We start from the raw sequence: 25,305 nt of genomic DNA on the forward strand, positions 1-25,305 counted from the left end.
AAACTTTTTACCAGAAAAAAGTGAAGGAAAGGAAAGACAATGCATTAAAACCTAGCAGAGAGTTTCTATTCCTCCGTTTATCCAAAACTAAAACCAAATGGTTAGTAAAGATAAGCAAATAGTATTTGTATGAATATGCTAAATTTCTCACATGGCTGTCCTGCCACTGACAGCACTGCCTTTTTTCAGGCTTACTCTTTCCTCTGTCTCTGGTCCTCCCTACTCCTATTACCTTTGGCTCATTTTTACCCCCTTTCCTTTCCTCTTTCTCTTTTGTGTTTTTCCCCCCCCCCCCCCCTTCCTGTCATGATTTTCCCTTTATCTCTGGCCTTTACCTTCTCTCATTTTATCCCCTTTTATTTTTGGACTATCCCTCACCTCCTCTCATTTTCTTCCATTTGTCCCTGTCCTGTCTTCCCATCCTTTCAATTTCTCTCTACTATCTTTTGCCTGTCCCCCACCATTACCTCTTTCTCACCTCTGTATCTGACCTGTCCCTCCTCTTACCCTCTCCTCTATTTCTTTATCCCTTATCTCCTTTTTATATCCTCTCTTTCTTGTCCTTCCCTATTTCTCCCCTTTCTCCTACTGCCTTTATTTGGAGTTGTATGGGTTACTGCACAAAGTTCAGGGTTGTCAGTGTGTGTCTTTTTACATTACTATGGATAAAATAAAAAAAGGCTTATAAAGTGCAGTTTTACTCTTCAGGGAATACAGCATCCTTATATCATGTGCAATAATAAGTACATCTGCCACTAAACACTATTTAAAATCTTTCCCTTTTTGAATCTGTTGTTCCATCTTCATTTTCTTTTGTGCAAACCTGAAGGATATGCATTTAAAGTTTTGTAACACATTTTAGTGGATTATTATTCAGCCTTATGGTGACACAAATTTCACCTTACGGTGGCACAAAATGTGTTGCGGAGCTTTATTAGAAAAGACCACCTTATTCATGTAAAATTTTTCAGAATTGGTGACTTAGAAGATATTAAAACCACTGGATCAGCATGACTGCCATGCAACTGGCAATTTGAGATATAGAAGTATTTTGTTCATTTTAAGGGTAACATGAAGTGTTTTCAGGTTTATATTATTTTGTAGGAACTGTAGTAGATACATCTGATGCCAAATTCAGAGGACATTGGCATCATGTACCTCAATTTTCCTTGAAAAAGGGGAAAAAAGGGCCTTGATAGGGCCATAGATAATTGTGCTGCTGCAAAATTGCAGCCCGTTTTTTGGGATCTAGGCCTGGATGTGTCTTGTAAGGAATGGGCAGGCCAGGAACTCCTTCCTTTTCCAGGCCAGGAAATAAGGATATCTCTGGTGCACCTGGGTTCTGATGTAAAAAAGGCACCTGCCTTTGGGACAGGGGAAGTTGGAGCCTGTGCCCAGGGGTGGCCCATGCTAAGAGGGTGCGTCTCTGAGACGAATTCTGTGTTTTTCGCATTGTCATTCTGTGAATTAAATTGATCCCTCTCTCCAGCGAGTGCTTTTGATGCTAATCTCCAACACTACATTGGAAGTTTGCAGCAGTGCGTATCTAAGATTGACCCCTGGGTGGTGCTCATGTCACAGTTTCTAGTAAATGTTCACATTTTGAGTTCAAAGACTGGTATGTTTGAGCTGCGTTTCTGTATTTGTTCAGGGATAATGCTCATTATGGGTATACTTTTAATTTCCGATCATGTAGCATATGATTACTTAGCTGGAAGACTCTCTGTATATAATAAATGATGTATTTATCAAGAAATTCCACTAATCACTGATGAAGCAGTTTCTACTAAGATTTCAGATTACAGTGCACTCATGTCAGAAAAAAAACTCCCTATTATCAGTAGTTCTATTACTTGCCCAGTTTTGTCTTAAGCTATGTACACACGTCAGATTTTTATCGCCCGATAATCGGCATCGGCCAATTATCGGGCGAAAATCTGCCGTGTGTACACTCCCTTGTCGTTGGAAAGGATCGTGAAAGATCCTTTCCAACGACAAAAATTGGCAGTGTGTACGCAGCTTTAGGCTGTTACCCTAAGATTACCATTTTGTAAGGCTGGCTTATTTTCGTTTCTGCAGAGACTTTTCTGATTCTTTTTGTGCTGTCTGTACATGGAGTTAGAAAATCATCTCTATCACATACAGGTGACATATCACTTGTTTGATGGGTCCTGTGGTGAGGTAGGGGATGACCTACCTAATTACTAACTGAAAACAGAAATCTTCAGCACACTTTTATTATGAAAAATATTTTTCCTTACATAGGAAAATGCTCTATAGCTCTATAGGCCAGGGGTGGGCAAACTTTTTCAGTCAGGGGCCACATAATAAAATCTAAAAGGGGCTGGGCCGATGGGAGAGTGGGCTGGGTTATGCCGTCATGATGCCACTGAACATGACGTCATGATGGCATAACTCCACCAACTCTCTCATCGCAGATCTGAGTCTGTGATTGGAGAGTGAGCGGGTTATGTGCAGTGACAGCCGCCCACTCTCCCATCGCAAGCTCAGAGCCTGTGATGGGGGAGTGGGCGGGTTGTGTGCAGGGACACAGCCCGCCCATCTCCACGAGCCGGAACGTGTTCCGCGGCTCTGGCCCGGGCCCCCCCCCCCCCCCCCAAGCTGAGTCCGTCTCCTGATCGTGCTCGGGGTTGCACCGGCCAGAGCTGCGGAACACCCAAAGGGCCAGAGAAACCACCGTATTTGGCCGTAGTTTGTCTATGCCTGCTAAAGGCCAACTGTGAGGAATTCCAGTGTGATGATTTTGTCATGAGAAATGGATTCTGCTCAGTACCAAAAAGTTAGTCTGTAATTTATTTTTCCCTATATGAAAAAAGGAAAAAAATCTTCCATGATTCAAGGTGAAAATTATTCCTATACTTGTAACAGGAGCGACTTTGTTTATGACTTGTGTCTGTCACTCGAACAGCCAGTACAGTTGCATCAACTAGCAACCAACTGAAATTTCAGCTGCCACTGAAGGTTGTGTTGGTGAAAGAAACATTACAGAATATTACACCTAGGGCAGGTTTATTTTATTAGCTGAGCCGTTTCTCTTTTGTTCATTAAATGTATTCATACAGTTTTATTTTTTTCATTTTTGTCTGTGCCACATCACTCATTTCCTCCCTTTCTTCTTTCTTTCCTCTCCTTTTCCTAAAGCATCACATGGGTTACAAATTTCCATTCACTAGCTCAGAAATTTGAAGTTGGTAAGCTCGTGATCAATGATGACATCTAGTGTTCACAATGTAAACTGCGTCAGTGAATCAGTCTTTTATACAGGCCACCCAAAGAACTGCTTACTCTTGTGTTGTGCATTCAAATAAGATGCTGGCAGTTTTCACCTGCTAATGTTTAAAATATTTAAATATAAATTATATGTTATAATTAGAAATGAATTATGTGTGTGTGTGTGTGTGTGTGTGTGTGTATACACACATACACACAAACTCACACACACATGGAATGGATGTTTTTTTTTTTTTTGTATCCCACTAAAAAGATAGTTGTCACTGATTTTCAAAAAAATTTTTTATCTACTCTAGTAACTTATTGGATATCCCATCCGATTGGGAAAGAAAACCACTTATACCATATTGGGCTTGGGCAGCAAATCGTATTTGCAGGTTCAGAAACATTTTGGATTTCCCACCATGTTTTTACCCTGAAACAACATTCACAGGACAATAAGGCCTGAAATACAGTTACAAGGTGTTTCACCCTTCCTAGCTTCAGACGAAATTGATTTGCATGTATATGTTCAAGTGAACAATATTTTGCTTTCAGTGAAGTTCTTTAGTCTATTTCCACCGCTTTCATTAATCAGATCATTTTATATTATCTTCTATAAACAAATAAGCAAATTCTGCTTATTGTCTTGGATATAAACACCATTGAGACATAACAATCAAATCCACTTGGGGCACACAGACCACTTCAATACTGTTGGTTATCCTGGCAATGAGCTTGTGGCTGTTCCTTCTCCTAATTACTTTTAGTTATTGTCATGTATATATCTGCATGTATGCTTACCTACCTAACAAAGTGACCTGGGAGTAAACCTCAAGCAGCTTCTCTGGTTGAAGTCTCAGGACTGCCTTCCATACCTTACCATTGGTCTACCACTACAACATATGGCCTTACTAGCCAATAAGGGTTTCATTGGCTCTCTCTTGTTTCACATGGCTTCTTACTAGCTTTGCAGACATGAATACAAACACTGCCTACATTCTGTAGTCATTTTAGCATTTTTTAAGTGATTTTGATAAAATTCTTGCTAAAACTTCATATATAGGAAGGGATGGACATGAGAATATATTGTATGTATTAGGTGCATGCTTGCTGGTGTATACATATAAAGCTTACAAGTATTACCTCTCACTGAGAGCACAACACTTCCCCCCAAAATGCCCCATTTCCTGGCTCCTGGACTGAGACGATTTCTCAGAGATTACAAAATCCTGTAAATCCTGGTGTTTGTGTAGTTCACAAATGCCTGACACAGACCAACTCTTGCTGTTGTCTCTCACATTGTGAATTGTAACAAAGTTGCAATATACAGTCTGAGTGATGAGAATATTTTTGCTGTCCCTTTAGCTAGTATTATGGAGCTCTGTGTAACATGTTATCAGTTTGTATTTGGGAATTGAGTAATGCCTTGCACTAGATTTGTTTGGTTCAATTTAGGCTATTTTGATACAAGACAGACGTCTTGGCTCTCACTGAATGTAATCTCGCTGTTGACTCATCAGGTCATGATTCATTGTTTGAAAGGGGATTTCTTAATTTTGTGTACCAGTGCTTGCAAATAGTGAACATTTTTATTCTATTCCTTCCTTTTTTTTTGTTTAGAGTGTGTATACTCAAGCAACTTATTGCATTTTATCTGTTGTCATAATAATAATAAAAACATTAAGGAATAAAAAGGTAAAGTATAATGAATACTAGAACTTTTAAGTGCAATGTAAGTGAAAAAATGTAAGTGCAAAATAGCATCAGTGTCAGATTGTTACTGCTGCCTGCTTCCCTAATAGGAAGATTAATCCTTTCTGTTTCTTCTGGAACCATTGTAATTAGGTTATGGTGGGAATTTAAACATTTTACGTATTTAAAAGAATTAGGCTTTAATTTAATAATTTTCCATATCATTGTACTGACCTTAAATAGTGTGTGTGTGAATCCTTACTATATATATATATATATATATATATATATATATATAGTAGGTTAGGTTGAAAAAAGCAGTCACTCTGGCCGCGCTGGACAGGAGAAAAGCCGGAGGGGGGGCTACACAGGGGGGACGGGACAGCGGCTGGGGAGGATACCGGAGAGACGGCCCGGGCACAGAGTTTTCTTGTGTGCTGTGTGTTTGGTATCATTGTCTTGCTGAAAGGTTCATCCTTCAAGTTTCATCTTTTGCATCCTGGTAGATAGCAGCAGATCCTTATCAGGAATGTCCTGGTATTTGTATTAATAATAAACAGGATTTATTTAGCGCCAACATATCACCCAGCGCTGTATATTAAATAGGGGTTGCAAATGACAGACAGATAAAGACAGGGAAATAAGAGGAGGAGAAGACCCTGCCCTAAAGTGCTTACAATCTAGGAGGTAGGGAAAGTAACACACAATAGGAGGAGGGATATGTATGGGAAGTAGTGATGGTTTCAAAAGACAGAAGAAGACAGGTAGGCAAGATTGAAAATATGGGGTGTGAGTGCTCTTTTAAATGAGCATAAATCTGGAGTAAGCCGAATAGGACGAGGAAGACCATTTGATACTTTTCTTCATTCATTCTTCCTTCAGTTATGGGCAATGACATACAAAGAGTTCAATGTTGGTCTCATGTGACCAGACTGTATTCTGCCAGTATTTCACTTTGTTTCAACATGCTTTTTCTTCAGCAGTGGAGTCTTGCGCAGTGAGTGTGCATAGAAGCCATGTTGGCTGAGTGGGTTACTCTTCTGATTATTCTTTGAACTGTTAGAAATCTTGGAAGGAGCACCTGGTCATGTCCGGTTTAGAGTGAAATGTTGTTGTTCTGTCCACTTCCGGATTGTGGCCCCAATGGAACATATAGAATCTTAGCAATATATCTGTAACCATTGCCATCAGTATATTTTGCAATAATAAGGTTGTGAAGGTGTTTGCCTTTACCCATCATGGGATGTTTCTCGTCTGATACCTTGATAATGAGAAACCCTTTTATAGGCCATTAATGAGGACTAAACCGTTTGATTTTAATTAGCACTGATACGGGGCAGGATTGCTTTCTAATTACTGACAGATTTCTGCATGTGTTCAATACTTATTTGCTGTGCCATCCAATTTTATTACACACACGTAGTATACAAGTGTGGACCATTTATGGTGAGTGGGGCTTGCACTTGAACTCCCTCCAAAAATGCAGTGGTAGGACACTAGATATTTGGATGCTTTCTAGGCATGTATTCAGCATGGGACACAGACAATAAAACTCAATTGAAAACTCAATAAAAACTTTGGAATTAACTGCTCACCCAAAACACAAAACTGTTCTTTTGGATGAAGCTTTTTTTCTTCATATTCATATCTTTTTCATATTCATACTGTTAGGATGGCCTTTGACATTATAAAACATATGGACCATCCTAGGATATTAAATAAGGAAGCAATGGGGATTAAACTTTAAGATCAGTTAACAAGGTTTGGCTTATGCTGCCATTACACTGGAGATTGTTACTTATGCTGATCTATTCAGAGGTTTAATCATCTCATATGGTCAGCTTTTTATAGTACTGGTAAAATTGTCTGTTTTTCATTTGAAGCTAAAGTTGACCTGGCAAATATTCATATTGACATTTGCTATATTTATGCATATTGATTTACCTCTGATGTTGTGGCTGACGCTAGTTTTTCTTTTTTTCAGGTCACCTGGGATTGTCGCAGCTTGTCACCAGCTGAGGCTGACCTAACCTTGCAGCATCCCGTGGAAGAGCATGTATAAGCGAAATGGCCTCATGGCCAATGTGACAATCACCTCGGCCACTCCTGAGGTATGGGCTTCTGTTGATTTGGGCACGTATCTCTGCTGTGTGAAAACATTCGTACAAGCTTGATTTGGCCTCCGATCTGGAAGTCTCCGTCATACTGCCAATGATTTACGAGCTGCATGTTTTTTTTCTAAGTACAGCACATAACTTATTTTGTTCCCTTAATATGTGCAGGATTTATGGCTGTTTACATACATGAAATTTCAGAGTATATTTATTTTTCCAAGCAGATTTCTAAAAGGTGTGTAATGGTAGATTTTCTTTCCAGGGTGACAGACAGAAATGGCTCTGATCTTTTGCCTAAAACAAAAACATTTTTTTAGACAGCATAAACACCTGAAATACCCAGGTTAACATAGTGTTTTTGTGCCAGGACTACTTAGATGTATTTAGTAAACTGAGTGCACAGTTGTCTTTGAGACCAAAAGTAGTTGGAAATCCTATGTGCTATAGCTGTCACCAAAACATGTGCTTAGGAGTGTTCTGATGGCAACTGTTTTGGAGGAGATCTCCCTTCACTTTGTAGAGATTTGTTCTTCCTTTCCTCATGTGTTTCTAAAACAGGTAGTTATGAGAAATCTTCCTATAGTTTTTTTCTTTTTATTTCAAACAGGAAGCAGGATGAAATCTCTCTAAAGTGGGAAAATCATTTTTATCATCAGAGTAAGATTTTGCTTTACTTTCAGTTTTGATGACAACTGTGACCATTTCTTTGCCCAGTCACTTTGTGGACATTATCAGGGACAGAGACAAAAATAAGTCCAGACAAAGTGTTCTAATCTTTCATAACTCTATCCAAAATAAAAAATGGCTAAAGATAAACTTTTTCATTTTAAAGAAGGAAGTGCTTCATTGTAAAGAGAATACAGAACCCCTCTTTAAACAGAAGGTATTTCTGAAACAGATTGAAGATCTGGTGATACATATTATTGCCATATGTAATTTCATAAACCAGTATTATATTAATAGTTTGTCATGACGGCTTTGGTGCCACTGTGACCTTCTGTCTGGGGACAGTCTGTGCTCTCTGTGTTCTCAGAGGCTTCTGGTTCTTAATAAATAAGGACAATTGCACAAGGACACAGAACAGTGCCGATTGATGCCAGAGGTCACCAAGAATGCAGTATTCTTCGGGAGCTTAAATGGTTCTGCTTCATATGACTGTAATGTGCTGCAATAACTTAATGATTTCAAATATAAAAATGTTACACTTTTAGAGTATCAAATTCCTATGCAGAAAGGGATGTCAGAATGTGCCAGAACTTATTAATGGCACATTTCCAGTAGGCCTACTACTGAGAATATATTTAGGGCAAATGGCCTGTCTTGATTGCTAGCCGGGTCACATATTCAGTAGGAGGTTTGCAACAGCAGTCTCTTTTGTTTTAGGTACTGTTAATTTAGCCACATTTGTTTGGAGGTATATATGTATATACTGCATAGGTGAAAGTGTTGCACAAGGTTTGAGCATCGGTTTTTGGCAACTGCAGGAACATGTCAGGGTTGATTAGATAGCCATAATGCTTGTCTTTTTTTATACAAAGTAATTGTTCCTTTTAAAACCCACACCCCTGCGTCAAGAAGATTATTGTGGTGAACTACAACCTTTGTTTCAGATTGATGCATCTCTTGCTTCTGTTACTTTTGAAAATAAATTTCCAATAAACTCCAATTTTAATGACCTACCATCTGGTTTCAGAATATAGAAAGCAGGTCTGCTGCAAAACTCACACACAATTTGGATTGTTCCCACAGTACTCATTTTCTGCAGTGCAGACATCCTCTGTGCACCAGTGTTATTTACAATGGAGTATGACTGAGGACAAACTATGAATGTTTGGGGTCATGGATCAGAGTTGGCACACCTGCCGTGCTCTGCACTGACACTGCAATGTAGAGTAGCAGTTCGAATGTAGAGAAAGATAGATGGAGCAGGAACCACCTCTCTCTGCATCATTAGAGCACTCAGAAATGAAGAATAAGAAGACAATCTCACTTATAACTTGTCACCAGCCTGGGAATATGTGTAAATGGTAAATATATATAAAAACGTATCATACTGAAACCCCCACTAGACTCCTCCCTACCTTCTAGCTACTGTCCTATCTCCTTTCTCCCATATGTTTCCAAACTTCTTGAGTGCCTTGTCTACAAAAGACTCACAGAATACCTGAGCTCCAGCTCTCTCCTTGACCCTCTCCAGTCTGGTTTTCGAGGTGCCCATTCTACGGAGACAGCCCTTACTTACCGAGTAAGTGGCCAATGACCTCATCAGAGCTATGTCTCAAGGCAAATTTTCCCTCCCCCTTCTCCTTGATCTTTCCTCAGCGTTTGACACTGTTGATCACCCCCTTCTAATACAAATCATGCACTCCATTTGTATCAGTGACACTGCTCTCTCTTGGTTTGCTTTCTATCTGTCTGAATACTCCTTTCAAGTTTCTTTCAATGGTAATCTGCTCTGCAGACCATCTCTTCATCTGAGAACTTAGCAACACCATCAACAGATATTTATGATACAAGATCCCTGACTTGATATTAGGGTCTCAGTATATCCACTACAAGACTGTTTATGCTATATAGATGAACTTATTTGCATCCTACTGCAAACACCCTTTGGAGATATCATATCCTCCTGATTCTGCATACAAAAAACATAGGACACTACCCTACAGGACCATATACAACCTATGCAAGCAACCAACACATGTTGTCAAAACAACACCCCTAAGAAGCCATACTTGGCGAAACGCGTTGGGTACTACTAGCAAGATGATTTTATGGTCAAACATTCTGTATGGTTAATAACTATATATGTTGACGAGTTGTTGCATGTCTAGCACTTATTTGGCCTATGTTGAACCCCAAGAAACTATTGTGGTTCAATTCAACCTTGGAATTATTTGTACTGTATTGAGCGCCTTCTTAGGGCTCCAAATACATTTTTGTTGACCACTAGATTGTTTAGTGGTTCATTTCAATTGTTAAGCTCTACCATATTTACTGTATATATGTCTATGAATATACTGTTTGGGCCAAAAAACCCTGCTTAATCTCTCTCTTTGATTTCATGGTCTATTCCTAACTGTTAACAACACTGTTATTCATCCCTCCCTTTAGGCTCGTTGTCTTGGCATCACCTTTGATTCTGCCCTCTCTTTTACCCCCATATTCAGAACATTTCCAGGTCCTGTCACTTTAATGTACACAACATCTACAAAATCTACCCCTACCTGTCCCCAGAGACCGCTAAACTCCTTGTACATGCTCTTATCTCCTCTGGACTACTGTAACATCCTCCTGCCTGGTATTCCACTAACTCAACTCTCTCCTCTAAAATCTTTTATGAATGTTGCAGCCAGACTCATACATCTCTCCCACCGCTCCTCTTCTGCTGTCTCTCTTTGTAGTTCTCTTCCCTGGCTACCATTTCATCTTAGAATCAAATTCAAGCTCCTGTGTTTTGCCTTCAAATCCCTACACAGTTCTTGTCCCACTTACATTTCTGACCAGGTAAAAAAAATACTCCCCCTGCCGCTCTCTCCGCTCCTCTGATGACCTACAACTGACTTCCTCACTCATAACCTCATCACACGCACGGATACAAGACTTCTCTAGAGCTGCCCCAACTCTCTGGAATGATCTTCCTCGCCCTATTCGGCTTGCTCCTACTTTCTGCTTATTTAAAAGAGCACTCAAAACCCATTTTTTCAAATTTGCCTACCCATCTTCTGTCTTTTGAAACCGTCACTACTTCCCCCCACTACAAATCTCCTATCCTATTGTGTGTAATTTTCCCCAGATCCTCTCCTCCTGAATCACTGTCTGTATTAGTCTGTCATTTGCAACCCCTATTTAATGTCCAGCGCTGCGTGATATGTTGGTGCTAAATAAGTCTCGTTTATTAATAATAAAAGTATTAATAATATTAATAATAATAATACTGCTGAAGGAGAGGCCGGGGGAGGGGATTGCGTAATATGCTGTTGGGTAGCTAAGCCCAGAGTAGGACTATAGGCCAGTTTAATATAAGTTATTATTTATAAATATTGTGTTGTTTGGTATCCAACAGGTGAAACTCCCTTTGGTATATATAAATACAATATTAAAATAATGACAAATATTATTAGAAATTAATTTTGTTTATTTAGATTTTCTTTTCGACAGGATAAAGTTCTTTTGTATTATTTTTATTTTTTTTTGTTAATTGTGGGGATAATGAGACACCTTTAAATCGTCTCCTAAACCAGAAAATCCCACTAAACTGATTGCAATGAATACTGCAGATGATTGTCCATTCCACAGAGACTGTGTTTGCCTAGCCTTTCAGGCGTGATGGTTAGCTTTCCTAAAACCTAAGGATTATTACAGCCTGGAGCAATGAAAGTGATGACCTGATTGAGCCAAACACAACAGACCTCATCTGTAATTATTTCCACCAACCAATATTGTAGTAAGAGTAGGGGTCTTTTATTAAAAGTTGTGTCCTCCTTTGTGTGTGTATGTGGACAGAATTTTTTTATTCCTTCCAAAATGTAGTGGGGGCCCTCTGAACCCGACACTTAGACACAGTAAGGAAAAGTAATTATTGTGTTATTTCTCAGAAGAGAGTTCAGTTTCTCTTTTTTTTCCTCTCAATTCTGTATGTCAGAGTTCTAGTCATCAGCCAGTTTTTGTGGGTTTCTTTCTCACGCAAGGGAAACTATAGCTCTTTGGGTTCAATTTAACACAATACATTGGGTGAATATTATCTTCAATTATCCATTAATTTGCAGATTAAATAAGTACACAGGAATTTTTTCATGTGATTGGATAATGGAAGAGCATTTTCGTAACTCCTTTAAATTATAAACCTCGCTGTCTCTAATTTTAAGTTTTGAGAGACAAACTTTTATTAGTTAACACTTATTAATGTGTGTGTGAGAATTAGATGTCTAAATCTATTGCAGTTCATGCAAATATTAAAATAAATTGAAACCTGAGATAATATAAAAGTCTTTATACATTTCCTGCATGCTAATTTAAAAAACACCAGTCTTTGAGATGGGTGTGATCTCATTTTTTGAGGCTCTGTTTTTTTTTTTTCATGATGAATGTTGTTTGTAAAATATGCACTAATGACACCTTTACATGTACAAAACATCTCAGTCATTTGCCAGCAGCCACAAACCAGAGCTAGGGTTTAGATTGTATACTGTTTGAATTACTGACATTAAAGTATTAGGAGCCATTGTATATATAGAACTGATATTTTCATTATGGTGCTTCAGTCATCCTTCCTGCCCCATAGCATTGAAGTCATTTCTTGTAAAGGAAGGATTTAGTACCTTCCCTTACTCTGGGTTTTTTGTACAGAGCCTTCACTTTTCATGCTGCTCACCTTCAGATTATTGTCAATAATGACAAGAAAAAGCCTAGGGTTTACACACTCCTAGCCAGATTCAATTTATAACAACTTTTGTTGACCAGCGAGGTTTACTAAAAGTTTTGAATATATCACTTTATAGCAGTGAAGGTGCATTTTACAGCCCTGGAGTCAAGTAGAATGATTCGGTTGATACTTGTGAAACACAATACATGTCAAGTGAATATAGAACAGGTATTTTGTTGTTTGGAAAACCTATTCATGTAAATCCTGGAGTCTAAGCAGTTTTGGTCATGTTAACAAATTTCTGCTATAGATCAGCTCACCCTGCTAAAGATTTACAGAATAACAGTGTACAGAATTTACAGTGTACAGAATAAATATTCACCGGGTGAGGGTGGCCAGGGTAAATGCTTTTTGTTGCCTGCAGCGGACTGATATCATATTAGCCTAGATATAACCACAGGGTATATCTGGTTATATCTTGAGCTCAATGACTTTTTTTTTAATACCGAAAGATACATTTTTTATCATTATGTGTACCGTTGATGTATGGTGAGATATGTAAGGAATATATTTTATGCACACTTTTAAACTTGCTTAAGGACTTAACGGCAAGGTGCACATCAGGAGCTGATAGAAAGTGTATCCCCCCCAAACACTGTACCTCCCCTGTAAACACTGTAAATCCCCAAACACTGTAACGTCTATTGCTTATTGTAAACCTTTTCTGTTTGGCAGGGGAGTAGCAGTTCGGATTCCCTAGATGGGCACAGCTCGGACTATGCCAATAAAAGCTATGACGCTGTGGTGTTCGATGTATTGAAAGTGACTCCTGAGGAGTTTGCTGTGAGTAACAGATCTTTTTCAGATATGATACCCATTTCACATAATGTATACAATTCCATTCTTGTATATGATTTTATCTATACCAGTAGCCAGAAAACAGTAAGTTTTGTATACCATATTTTGTTTGTGGGGCAGTGCACAATGATATTCAGAATGCACAAAACAGTGGTATATATAGTGGTACATTTCAGCTGAAAGTTTGCTGACAGCCCTTTAAATCCTTCTACATTTTTTGTTTCAATGCATATAAAAACAGTCACTCATTCTGACACCTTAGCCGACAGGGCTTGTTCAGACCAACATCTGAAAAATGTGGCTGGTTTTGCTCTTGGAAGCCTACTCAGAACAGCCAGGTTTTAGCTTAACTAAGTGTAGTGCATTTTGTACCCATGAGATGGAGAGCTATCTTGTGTATCCTCAATGAAAAATAAAAGTAAACAAAAAGAAATTTTAACTGACAGCATCCTAATGACGGTACACAATGTACAGGAAGTACAACTTATAAGGTGATAATTTTTTTGGTTATTTCTTGAAATTATTAAAAAGTTCAGGCATTTTAAAGTGTAGTTATCCTTTAAAATGTGTCCTCATTTGCTGGTGAATAATTGAAAAGATTTTCCAAATAATAGCAAATGATTTTTAGGAAATCCATTCAAGATTTGCTCGATCACCCAGATTCACCCATGATAGTCTAACTTCTCCAGTCTTGGACAGCTTTAATGATTCAGGGTCATTTTAATTCATAGTATTCAATTGTAACATACAAAATGGCAATATATGTTTGTTTGAGTCTAGGTACCATATTTCTAGGGCAGAAAATGTAATTGAAAGTTGGTGATTTTGGAATTTTGTGTTTTTGTTTCAGAGCCAGATCACTCTGATGGATGCACCAGTATTCAAAGCTATTCTGCCTGAGGTAGGACCTTGGTGTCGTAAAGTGATTGATTTTCTGCATCCTTGTATTTGCTCAGCAATATTCAGTATATATTTATGCACAGCAAACATCTGTCATTAATGGCTGTATAACTCAGGAACAGGTATAAAAACAGGAAGGATAAAAACATTTAATTTTAGAACAAAGTTTCCATTATTAAGGGCAGCTCTCCATGAATTGGACTGGGAGGGAATATTCTCCTCTAAGAAAATATAACAGCAAAGAGAATGTTTCAAGTCTGTTCTACACAAACACACTGAAAAATATTTTAAACTTAAAAATATATGTGGCTCACAGCTAATGTTAAAAAATCTATAAGGAATAGGATAATGAAGGATCATCTTTCATCATTTGAAAATTATTAAACATATAACAAAAGATGTAAAAAGGAAATAAAATTTGCAAAACCTTAAAATGAAAGACAAATTGCTAATAAAAATAGAGCAAACCCCCTCCAATTTTTTTTAAATATAATAATAGCAAAAACATCAAATTTAAGCATTTAACCCCTTTAAAGGATGTCTCTGGGTTAGTAACAGGGATAAAAAAGGTGGATTTACTAAACACTTTTTTTTAGCTCTGTGTACACAAAGGAAAATGTCAATGCTCATGTTCAAATTGCTAAAAGCAATGTCAGTGCCTTAAACAAGCCACAATAGCTCAAAATTGATATGACTGCAAAACAGTTGGATACAATTAAGGTTGATAAAGCAACTTGCACTTGGGGGCTAGCAACATGCATGCTTCATACTGTCTAGGGGGAATACATTTGGGGAACTCAGAAATGGAAAAGGATCCTGGGTTTTGGTAGATCATAACCTTAGTCATAGCATGCAATGCCAAGCTGCAAAATCTAAAGGTAGCAAAATATTTATTGTATGTTTAATGAGGAATAGACAGCAGAAATGGAAACATAATCCTGCCCCTGTACAAAGCATTGGTCAGACCTCATCTAAAATATGCAGTCCAGTTTTGGGCACCAGTTCACAAAAAGAATTTGTGGAATTGGAGAAAGTGCAGAGAAGGGCAAGTAAACTACTAAAAGGAGCTCAGTTATGAGGAGAGATAAGCTGAACTGAATCTTTTCTCCCTTGATAAGAGACATTTAAGGGGGAATATGATCACCCTGTATAAATATATAAATGATCCATAAAGTGAACTCTCTTCCTGAATATTCACTTACATTACATAAGATATGGGGGTGCTCTTTGCGTCTGGAGGAAAATAAGTTTAATCTCCGGATAAGGAAGGGATTCTTCACTGTAAGGTCTGTGAAAAATGTGGAATGGGCTCCCTCAGGAAGTAGTTTCAGCAACTACTATAGATTGCTTTAAGAAAAAGATGGATGCTTTTCTAGAAGCACATAATATAATTGGGGAATAAAGTTTTAAAATAAAGACAACAGAGACTGTTGATCAAGGGAACATCCTATTGCCTTACAGCAAATTGAACTAGGGTTTTTTTTGCCTTCCTCTGGATTAGCTATGTCTATAGGCTTTTTATCTGGGATATGTTTATTTCCCCAGTGATTGAACTTGATGGATGCATGTCTTTTTTTCAACCTTACTATTTAACTATGAAAAAAATACAAATTATTTTATATATTTAAATATAAACATCAGACCTGCAACAGAAGAGTGGAAGGGTTCTGACATCATGACGTCACTCTGGGGAAGTTTCTTCCCCTCTGAGTGACACATGGCTCCCTGTGCATGCCGGAGTCTGTGCATTTAGTGGTCCGTGAGCTTCTAAAGGATGGGGACCATTGGTATAAATGACAGAAGAAGAAACCCACCCAACATTGTAATGTCTTTTCTTAATATTATTGTTCTTATTGTATATTTATATAGCTTTGGCATAGTCTACAAATGTATACAAAAACATTTTATCATGCACATTGGCCTTTGCACTAGAGGAGATTATTTAAGTCCAATTTATCTACATCTTGCCAGATTTCAATTACACAAAGGTACAGCTGCTTCTTCCAGATTTTTTGGGTAAACAGAATGAACCTTGTCAAGCAAAATGTGATTTACCTAATTAGAAGGGAGGGTGGCCTAGGAATGGTTAACCCGATTTGTCTTTGTTTCTTAAGTATCATTTTGACAAATAACCCTCCTGATCGGGCTGGTATTTGAGGTCTGATGGTCCAACATGACAAACTGTCAGTTTATGTTGTGCAGTGTCTGAAAATACTTCAGCAGTGTCAGCCTATAGCAAAGAACATTAAGTCCCTTCCAGGGAAATCTTGAAAAGGGGGAGGGATCCTTGCTTATGTCTTTGGTAAGTCACTGGCCTTGAGGGTTTGCTTAGACCAGTGTTTCTATACCAGGGTTCCTCCAGTGTTTGCAGGGGTTCCTTGAACAATGAGCAATTTGTGACTCTCTGATCAGTTGAAATGTCACCAATGATCCTTTTAGCTATCTGTAATGGTGATATGCTTCCTACTGGCCAGCAATGTACGAGACATTCTTCATACTGATTACCATATTAATGTAATGTAAGTTGTGAATATTGTATTTATAGTAGGGGTTCCCTGAACACCTGAAAATCATGTTAAAAAGGTCAAGAAATACTGGCTTAGACTCTGCATTGAGGAAGATGTTCACATTTATTTACTCTGGAAAGTTTGGAGATTTGGCCTGGTTTGCTTTCCAAGGTAAACTTTGAGAAGGACTGAACCAAATTTGTCTAAGATCAGAACTTGTGAGTTCAAAAGAAACCATGGATCACTAGCTCCGTGTCCTACAGGGGGAAAAGCCACATGTGCAGCACATCCGTGCCTCTTCACTCGCCGCAATGGGACCCAAAGTGAAGCGGAGCCAGAGGGGGCGTCCCGGAGGGGAGACGACCGTGTCCAGAAGCATTCCTGGGCTGTTTGCAGCCGGGAGCCGGGCCGCGTGTGTGACCAGGCCGGAAAGCCGCGGCCTCAATTTGCGGCTGGATCCGGGACGCGGACCAGTCTACCATACCACCCACAGCGCTTTTTCCGGTCCTCACTCAGATGGGCACAGCAGATCAGGTACCTCCATCAGGGCAGGCTATAGGATCACCTATACCTTTTATGCAGAGCCCCAGCATGCTCTCCAGCTCGGGGGACTTTTTCCAGGCCCACATATAATCAAGGAATGGAGGAGGACGATTGGGATTGGAAAGCCCATCTTAGGGCTCTCCCAGCATGGTCTGACCTGGATAATAGTATTGGGAGGTTGGAGGCAAGCTGTAAAGCTGAATTCCACCATATTCAACAGACCCTGCAACAGGTGACTATTACCACTACTGTGCTTCAGAGTACTTGTGCGGAACTTTCTTCTCAAATGGATTCTCATGCTGTTATCTTAGAACGCCAGGCAGCCCAAATTAATATGCTCTATTTACTGCAGGATGACACAGAGAACCGCAATAGGTGTAACAATATCCGCATTCGCGGGATACCGGAAACAGTACCAAACTCCGAGTTATATACTGCTGCATATACTATATTCGCGAACCTACTGGCGATCCCACCAGATATGGATATTGAAATAGGGTGCATAGGACCCTGGGCCCTCGTGGGAGAGACCCCCAACAACCACAGGACGTGATCTGCCGCATTCATTTCTACAGAACTAAAGAGGACATTATGAAAAAAGCTAGAGTCGCCAAAGTTATTGAATACGCTGGGGCCCAAATACAACTGATGCCCGATCTATCCAAACATAGACTAGACCTCCGGAGAGCTGTTAGACCAGTTGGATGTGCTCCGTGATCGGAAAATCCCCTATCGCCTGGGATACCCATTTAATCTTATTGTTAGATCTGGGGGAAAAAAATTACCGTATTTTTCGGACCATAAGACGCACCAGTTTTTAGAGAAGGGAAATGAAGAAAAAAAATAGAACCATTATTAACAAATAAAGTCAGCAAAAGACAAAATTACTGTAAAACACAATAACGAGAGACTTCAGTAATAAAATAGAATAAAGTTGAAGATTTACGGTAAAGGTTCTGCTCGTTTTATGAGAACCCCCAGTAATTAGGCGCGGCATCCAACGGAGGGCGTAGTTTAACCGGGCACGGAGAAATGATTAGGGGAGTGGCGGCCGAATTCTTACGGGCACGGAGTCTGCAGCCGGCAAGGAGTGAGGTTACCGTACGCCGCACCTGGGCTGACATGGAGGCATGGCTGCAGCGGGGGCATGGGGGCATGGAGGCTGATGAATCACAGAGGGAGGCAGACACTCTGGGCACGGAGGAATGGACAGTGGCTGCAGCAAGCACAGAGAGACCACACAGAGCCGGGCAAGTAAGAAACTTTTTTTTTAACAGCATATGTGTAGGCTATATTTGGACCATAAGACGCAGGGACTTTTATCCCCCACTTCTGGGGAAAAAAGTGCGTCTTATGGTCCGAAAAATACGGTACTTTCTCCGGGGTCACCCATCACCGATCACCCCTTCTGGACATCCGCATAGCCCTGGACAAGGGATAGAATCAACACTACCTGCAACAACTCCACGCCCCTAAGGGACTTCCACACCTTTATTGTTACCTGGACAGCGGCCCGGCGGCCCAACTTGTTCAAATTCAGCCGGGCTATAAGTGGCCTTTCTATCTACAGTGCCTTAGAATTTAGCCTGATTAAGACTTTTATATGGGAAATTATATATTCTGGATTTTATATTGGCTTATTTCATAATTTCTGAAGGGATATCTACACAGACGTTTACAGATGGGTCACTTCCTGGTAATGTATGGAGATGTTCATAATGTGCAAAGCCCCGAGATAATACGAGACTTGCTTGACTCAAGTATAATTTGTTTTTTGATCTCCCCCGGGATTGGTTACCCTGTTACTAGGTTTCGCTGATGTTATTAGTTTGGGCTCGCTGGTGTCATGTGGGCCGTAGAGAGGGTGTCCACGGAAATACTGTATTGAGATGTATATATGCTATTCCTATGCTCTCTGTATTACTTACAACAGTGATGTTGTTAACTACCTCATATATGTTTTTATTTCTCCCAGATGTTTTAATACAGTATAGGCTTTTCCCCCCGAGTAGGTTCACATGTAAAGGTTAGATTTTCCTCTCCTCTCTTCCTGCCACATCACCCCGCATAGGTAAACCGCCGGTGAAGGCGGCAAACAAGGTTAAACCTTCTATTGTATTGTTCCCCATAGACGACTGGGAACTAGCCCCCCCCCCCCCCCTGTTGCCCCAAACCCCCCCGCCCAAATTTTAAACACTGACTGGCCTGTTTGGATTACCTCAACACCCTACTCACCTAAGAGGATCCGGCTGATTGTCTTTTTCTCTTCTAGGTTGGCCAGCTGGTATCTTAAGTAGTAGTTGTAAATGATGCCTACCCAGTCACACGCCCCACGAGGGTTGAAAGTACGTACTATTAATGCCAAGGGACTTAATAGTCCTATCAAGCGCTCCCAATTTTTGTACGGTCAACACAAAGCTAGACTTCATATCTTACTGCTTCAGGAAACGCACTTCCATGCTCGAACATGCCTTCAGGATTGGAGCTATGAATCCACATGGATTCATAGCTCCAATCCTGAAGGCAAAACAAAAGGGGTGTCCATAGCCTTCCACAAATCACTCCCAATTCAGGTTCTAGACACCTGCATTGATCTGATGGGTAGATATGTGTTTGCCAAGATTTCCTTATGGGATAGGAAGTTCACCGTAGCTTCATTTTATTCCCCTAACCAGCAGCCAACGCTAGCAGCTACCCAGTACTTGAATAAGATACGTACATTTGCAGAAGGCGCCTTAATAATTGGAGGGGATTTTAATTTTCTATTGAACCCAAGAGTAGACACGTCCACAGGTCACTCCTCCATTTCCTACTCTAAATTAAATGCCTTTAAGGCCAAATTATATGACTTCCAACTGTTGGATGTGTGGCGGGCCCTGCATCCCGGCGCTAGGGATTACGCGTTTTACTCCAATCCCCACCACACATATTCCCGAAAAGACTATATTTTTGTAAGCAACAGGATCCTGGATTGGCACCCCGAGGTGTCCGTTAAAGCCTGCCCATGGTCTGATCATGCCTCGGTAACTCTAATTCTCCAGACACCCTCTAAAGGATTCCAAGAGTGGACCTGGAAATGTAACGATTCTTTATTTAGAGACCAAGTATGCGAGGGGGGAGTCCTAGATACCATCAGGCATTTTCTGAAGGATCCTGAGTCGGATGAGACTTCTCTCCCATTTCAATGGGAAGCTCTTAAGGCAGTGCTCCGAGGGGTATTAATTCAACGAGGGGGCGAGACTTAAAAAAATCAGATCTCAGGCGATAACCAATACGGTCAACAAAATACGGACCTTAGAAAAGCTGCATAAAAGTAATATGTCCTCGGACGTGTTTACTGAATTGACATCCGCTAGGAGACACCTTCTAGAACTATATGATCTAGCTCACCAAAAATTTGGAGATAAATTTCGCAAATCCTATTATCAATAATGTGGCCGTCTACTAGCGAGGGGGCTTCATCCCAGACCAGCAGCTACGTATATCCCACACATTCGAACTGCAAATGGTGATATCACTGCTTTGCCTCAGGAAATATTGACAGCGTTTCAACAATATTATTCTGATTTGTACAATATTCAAACTTTTCGCTCCAGGATTATATAGCCTCCACAGCATTACCGGAATTAGACCCGGCGGTTTCAGTTAGTTTGGAATCGGCCTTCACGGAGGAGGAGGTGTCTGCGGTAATACTGCGTAGAAATACTCCTGCAGGCAAAAGACCGGGCCCGGACTGGTTTACACACAAATTTTACAAGATGCACGCAGAAGCCCTTGTCCCATTTATGACACGGGTATTTTCTTCCATATCAGGTGACACTTTCTTCCCTGCTCAAAGTCTAGAGGCACACATCACTATCCTCCCTAGACCACTTTTTGTGCTTGAACTACCGGCCAATATCCTTAATTAATGTAGATGCAAAACTTTTCTCTAAATTGATAGCTAACCGGCTGTCTCTGTACCTTCCGGACCTGATGCATACAGATCAGGTTGGCTTTATTGGTGGGAGAGAGGCCAGAGATAACACAGTTAAGACCTTACTGATAACCCACGCTGCCAAAATATCAAGGACCCCTATGTGTTTGTTGTCTGTAGACGCAGAGAAGGCGTTTGACAGGGTGAACTGGACCTTTATGTATCAGGCGTTACGCCAGATAGGTCTGGGCCCACTTTTGATAGCCAGGATAGCTGCGCTTTACTCGGCTCCCAGGGCTCGTGTGAGGGTCAACGGTAGTTTGTCGAATCCATTTTCTATTGCTAATGGTACTAGACAGGGATGCCCACTGTCCCCCTTGCTGTATGCTATAGTGATGGAACATCTGGCGATGGCCCTGCAGACGAACAGAAATAACACTATAAGCTGTCCCTATTTGCAGACGATCTGGTTCTGTATATCTCGTCCCCACAGAAATCTATACCGGCGATTCTGGAAGAATTTGAGAAAATTGGAGGGGTGAGCAATTTCAACAAAAATTTGAATTAATCTGAACTACTAAATATCTCACTCCAACCAGACCAGGTACAATATCTTAAAGACCATACATCTTTTGTACTGACAAGATCAAATATCTAGGGATCTTTATAACAGTATACCCTGCTAAATTGTTCTATTATAATTATGAGCCATTACTGGGTAGATTGAAGGCAGAACTAGGTAGATACGACTTATTGCCTTACTCTTGGTTTGCTAGAATTAATGCTCTCAAAATGGATATTGTGCCCAAACTGCTGTATATTTTCTAGACGATCTCGATATACTTACCGCCAGCCTTCATAGGTAAAGTGCAGCAAATGTGCAGAAAGTTCTTGTGGAAAACCAAACGTCCCAGAATAGCATTACGCTATCTTACCAGGCCTAAAACTCTGGGTGGCGCGGGTGTCCCCAATATCAGATGGTATTAAAGAGCAACTTTGCTGTCCCGGGTAGTGGACTGGTTTCACAATAGAGACAGGAAGAGCTGGGTTCTATTGGAAAATTTTTTATCCCCCATTGATCTCCGATCCTTATTATGGGTGGATAGGTCTATACTACATATACAACAACCATTACCAATTGTTACCTCGGACCTCTTGAAAGTTTGGAATGGTCTCATTAGGGGGAGGGTCACGTATCCACTAAGATAGGACCCTTATCGACATTTCTTAACACACATACTGTACAAAGGAGCCGTAGAGCATTCAAAACAATACTATGTTCTACAAACAGGCCGATCCATGTAATTCCCCAGTTGTATGAGATACTGATCAGAGCACATGGTAACTATGCTCCCACCTACACGAAATAGTGAGCAAGGGAATTGGGGTCATCTATCTCCCATAGGGAATGGGAAAAGGCATTTATTCTGACCCATAAAATGGCAATTCCGTGCAAGGCTCAGGAGACCAACTATAAAATCATCTCCAGATGGTATTTATGTCCTACAGATATTCACTGTATGTCCCCCTCAATCCCCGACAGGTGCTGCGTCTGTCATTCTCAACAGGGTACTATGTTACATATTTGGTGGGATTGCCCGGGAATTCGTAGGCTCTGGGATCAGATCGCTGACATTTATACCAGAGTGACTGGATGAGATTTAAGAATATCACCCAAAATCTTGTTACTATCCATCCTTCCTGGGTCTATAAAGGCTAGTAAGAAAGATGTGCGAGACACTTAAGCTACGTACACACGTCAGATTTTTATCGCCCGATAATCGGCATCGGCCAATTATCGGGCGAAAATCTGCCGTGTGTACAGTCGGTGTTGTCCATCGTCCGGACGACGGATCCACGGACGATGGACGACAGCCGATCCTAATGAAAGGGAAGGGGAGAGCTGGCAGCAGGGTGCCGCTCCGTCGCTCTCCCCCTCCCCTCTCCATAGAGCATGAACGGTGCTGTATGTACAGCACCGTTCATGCATCGTGCACTCCCTTGTCGTTGGAAAGGATCGTGAAAGATCCTTTCCAACAACAAAAATTGGAAGTGTGTATGCAGCTTTACAGAGGCAAGGACAATCATTCCTAGAAAATGGAAACAGCCCATAATACCTACAATGAGAGATTGGCTTGTAGAATTAGAAAAGATACAACGTATGGAATTACTGATTGCGGAAGATGAGAATATGATAGAGCAATATAAGTTGATATGGTCTGCGTGGGACTGGTTTAAAGAATCACCCCAATTTAAATCGCTTTGGCCATGAGCCTAACAGAGTGTATGGGCGTTGCAGAGTTAAGAATCAGCTGGGTTAAAAGTGGATGTGGAGATAGAATACGAAATAGGCCAGTCAGGCATCCTCATACCTCTAACCCCACCCCCACCCCTGCCCCTGGGCTCACCATTTTGTTTTTGAACAGGGATCCTTGTTGTGTCCCCGGGTGTACCCTGGAAGGTTAAAGGGAGCAGAAACGAGGCTCTCGAGGTTTAATGGACTCCTCGGACCCCTAGCATTTGTCCCTCTACTTAGGCTATTAAAAATTGTTAGCTGTGCGTGTTCTTTCCCGAGTTTTCCCCGTACCCTTCCTTGTACCTTCCCTATAGTCGTCCCCAACCTATATCAACAATGTTCTGTATATGAAAAGTGACACTTGTTTTATGATGTTTCTTTGCAACCATGGGCCTCCGCCCCCATTGTTATGTATGTGTCCTTTTTTACGTGTGTTTTGTACCGTTAACACCCAAAAAAATGATTGATACAAAACAAAAGGTAAGCTTTCCAGTGACAGTAGGACCAATGAGCGCTGTTTAGTTGTAGAAGGGAGATGGAGGACGAATGGGAGGCACCTTGTTGTGTCCTCCCCTATAGGAAATGACAACAGTTGTCCATGGTTGGACATTTAGTGATCCACACTGTCGGGGAACCACTGCACACACACTAGACACACCTAAGTATTTTTTACTGGTTCTTACTATTGCAGTTTTCTGTGAATGTGTCCGTATGCTATGAATTTGAACTGTATGATTTTGCAAACTAGCTGAAGATGACCCCCAACATCAATCACCACGCCAAACTTTTGTTACATCAAAAACCAGGATTACACGGATGACTGCCAAGTATCTCTTTCCCTGAATTTCATTAAATGTGCAACTTAAGAGTGGTTTCTAACTTCCCTCCCTTATTAAAACGGCATCATTGACAGCTAAATTGACCGCAACAGACACAGCACTGATGAAAACCATATTAATCGTCACTTGATAAGAACAACGCTCAAAGATTTAACGAACAGCATTTTTTTTCCTGTCACAGTTAACAGAGATTAATTCCAGTAATGTATCTTTTGCTCAGAAAAGATGTGAATATTATAAAGGAAGACTGTAGTGTGGGGTACAGTGGGGTTATTGGAGCACTGAATTAAAATACACTGTCAGCTCACCTTACTGTATACAGACAGACACTGAACTGGTTACAGGTGGACAAAAATTGGAATATTTATTCTAATGCTCTAAATTATTCATAGTATATATAAATTTGAAAACATGCTACAGGTGTGGTTTTCGTTTGGGAACATGCTGCAAAAGATTCCAGATACTGCAGGCAAGATACAGGAGATGCTTACAGACTGGATCAGTGACTGTAGGTATGGTTGAAATTTGGGGATGTATTGCTGGTTTGGGTTGGGAAGGAACACATGTTACAGGAATCTGCTAGAGATCCCTGTCATTACAACACATTTACAAATCACTGTTTCTGCATTTTCACTTCTATACACCCTAAAATTTGAATACCAAATATCAGAAATAAAATGCTCAAAAGGTAAGGTACCAAAAAAATCTCACTAAGCATCAGGCTAAGCACTAACAGGCCGATAAGAGCTGTCACAGGGCAATGTTAACTCTTACCACACTCAGACACACAGCCACTGTATGAATCATTACATTTGTCTACTGCAATTACTGGTCTGGCCTTTAAACACTGTATCTCCACCAATTTTTTCAAACAGGGATGACAGGGAAATAATTTTCTTTTTTAGGTTGCTTTCAGGAGATAAGATTCATCCTTTTTACTAGGAGTATTAGGAGAATTTGATTAAATGTTTTAGCAACAGTAGTGAAATGTTCTCAAGTAAAAGTTGGACTCTCTGTAATACTCGGTTCACCAGTTATCTT

At 40.4% G+C, this 25,305-nt stretch overlaps 1 protein-coding gene across 7 annotated transcripts in view; it reads left to right on the forward strand.

Moving 5' to 3' along the window:
• The window catches only part of RALGPS1 (Ral GEF with PH domain and SH3 binding motif 1), a 380,912-nt gene that overhangs the window by 55,331 nt on the left and 300,276 nt on the right, over positions 1–25,305 (forward strand). For 6 of the 7 annotated variants that reach the window (XM_072431079.1, XM_072431084.1, XM_072431083.1 and 3 more), the window contains exons 3-5: positions 6,911–7,037; positions 13,141–13,248; positions 14,114–14,164. In XM_072431079.1, coding sequence (XP_072287180.1) covers positions 6,981–7,037; positions 13,141–13,248; positions 14,114–14,164 — 216 coding nt within the window. In that variant the 5' untranslated portion in view covers positions 6,911–6,980. Of the gene's footprint in view, positions 1–2,649; positions 2,801–6,910; positions 7,038–13,140; positions 13,249–14,113; positions 14,165–25,305 lie in introns of those variants that run through there. The other variant, XM_072431082.1, reaches the window with a different exon arrangement.

This window comes from Pyxicephalus adspersus, chromosome Z (genome assembly GCF_032062135.1).
Source record: "Pyxicephalus adspersus chromosome Z, UCB_Pads_2.0, whole genome shotgun sequence".
Lineage (NCBI taxonomy): Eukaryota > Metazoa > Chordata > Amphibia > Anura > Pyxicephalidae > Pyxicephalus > Pyxicephalus adspersus.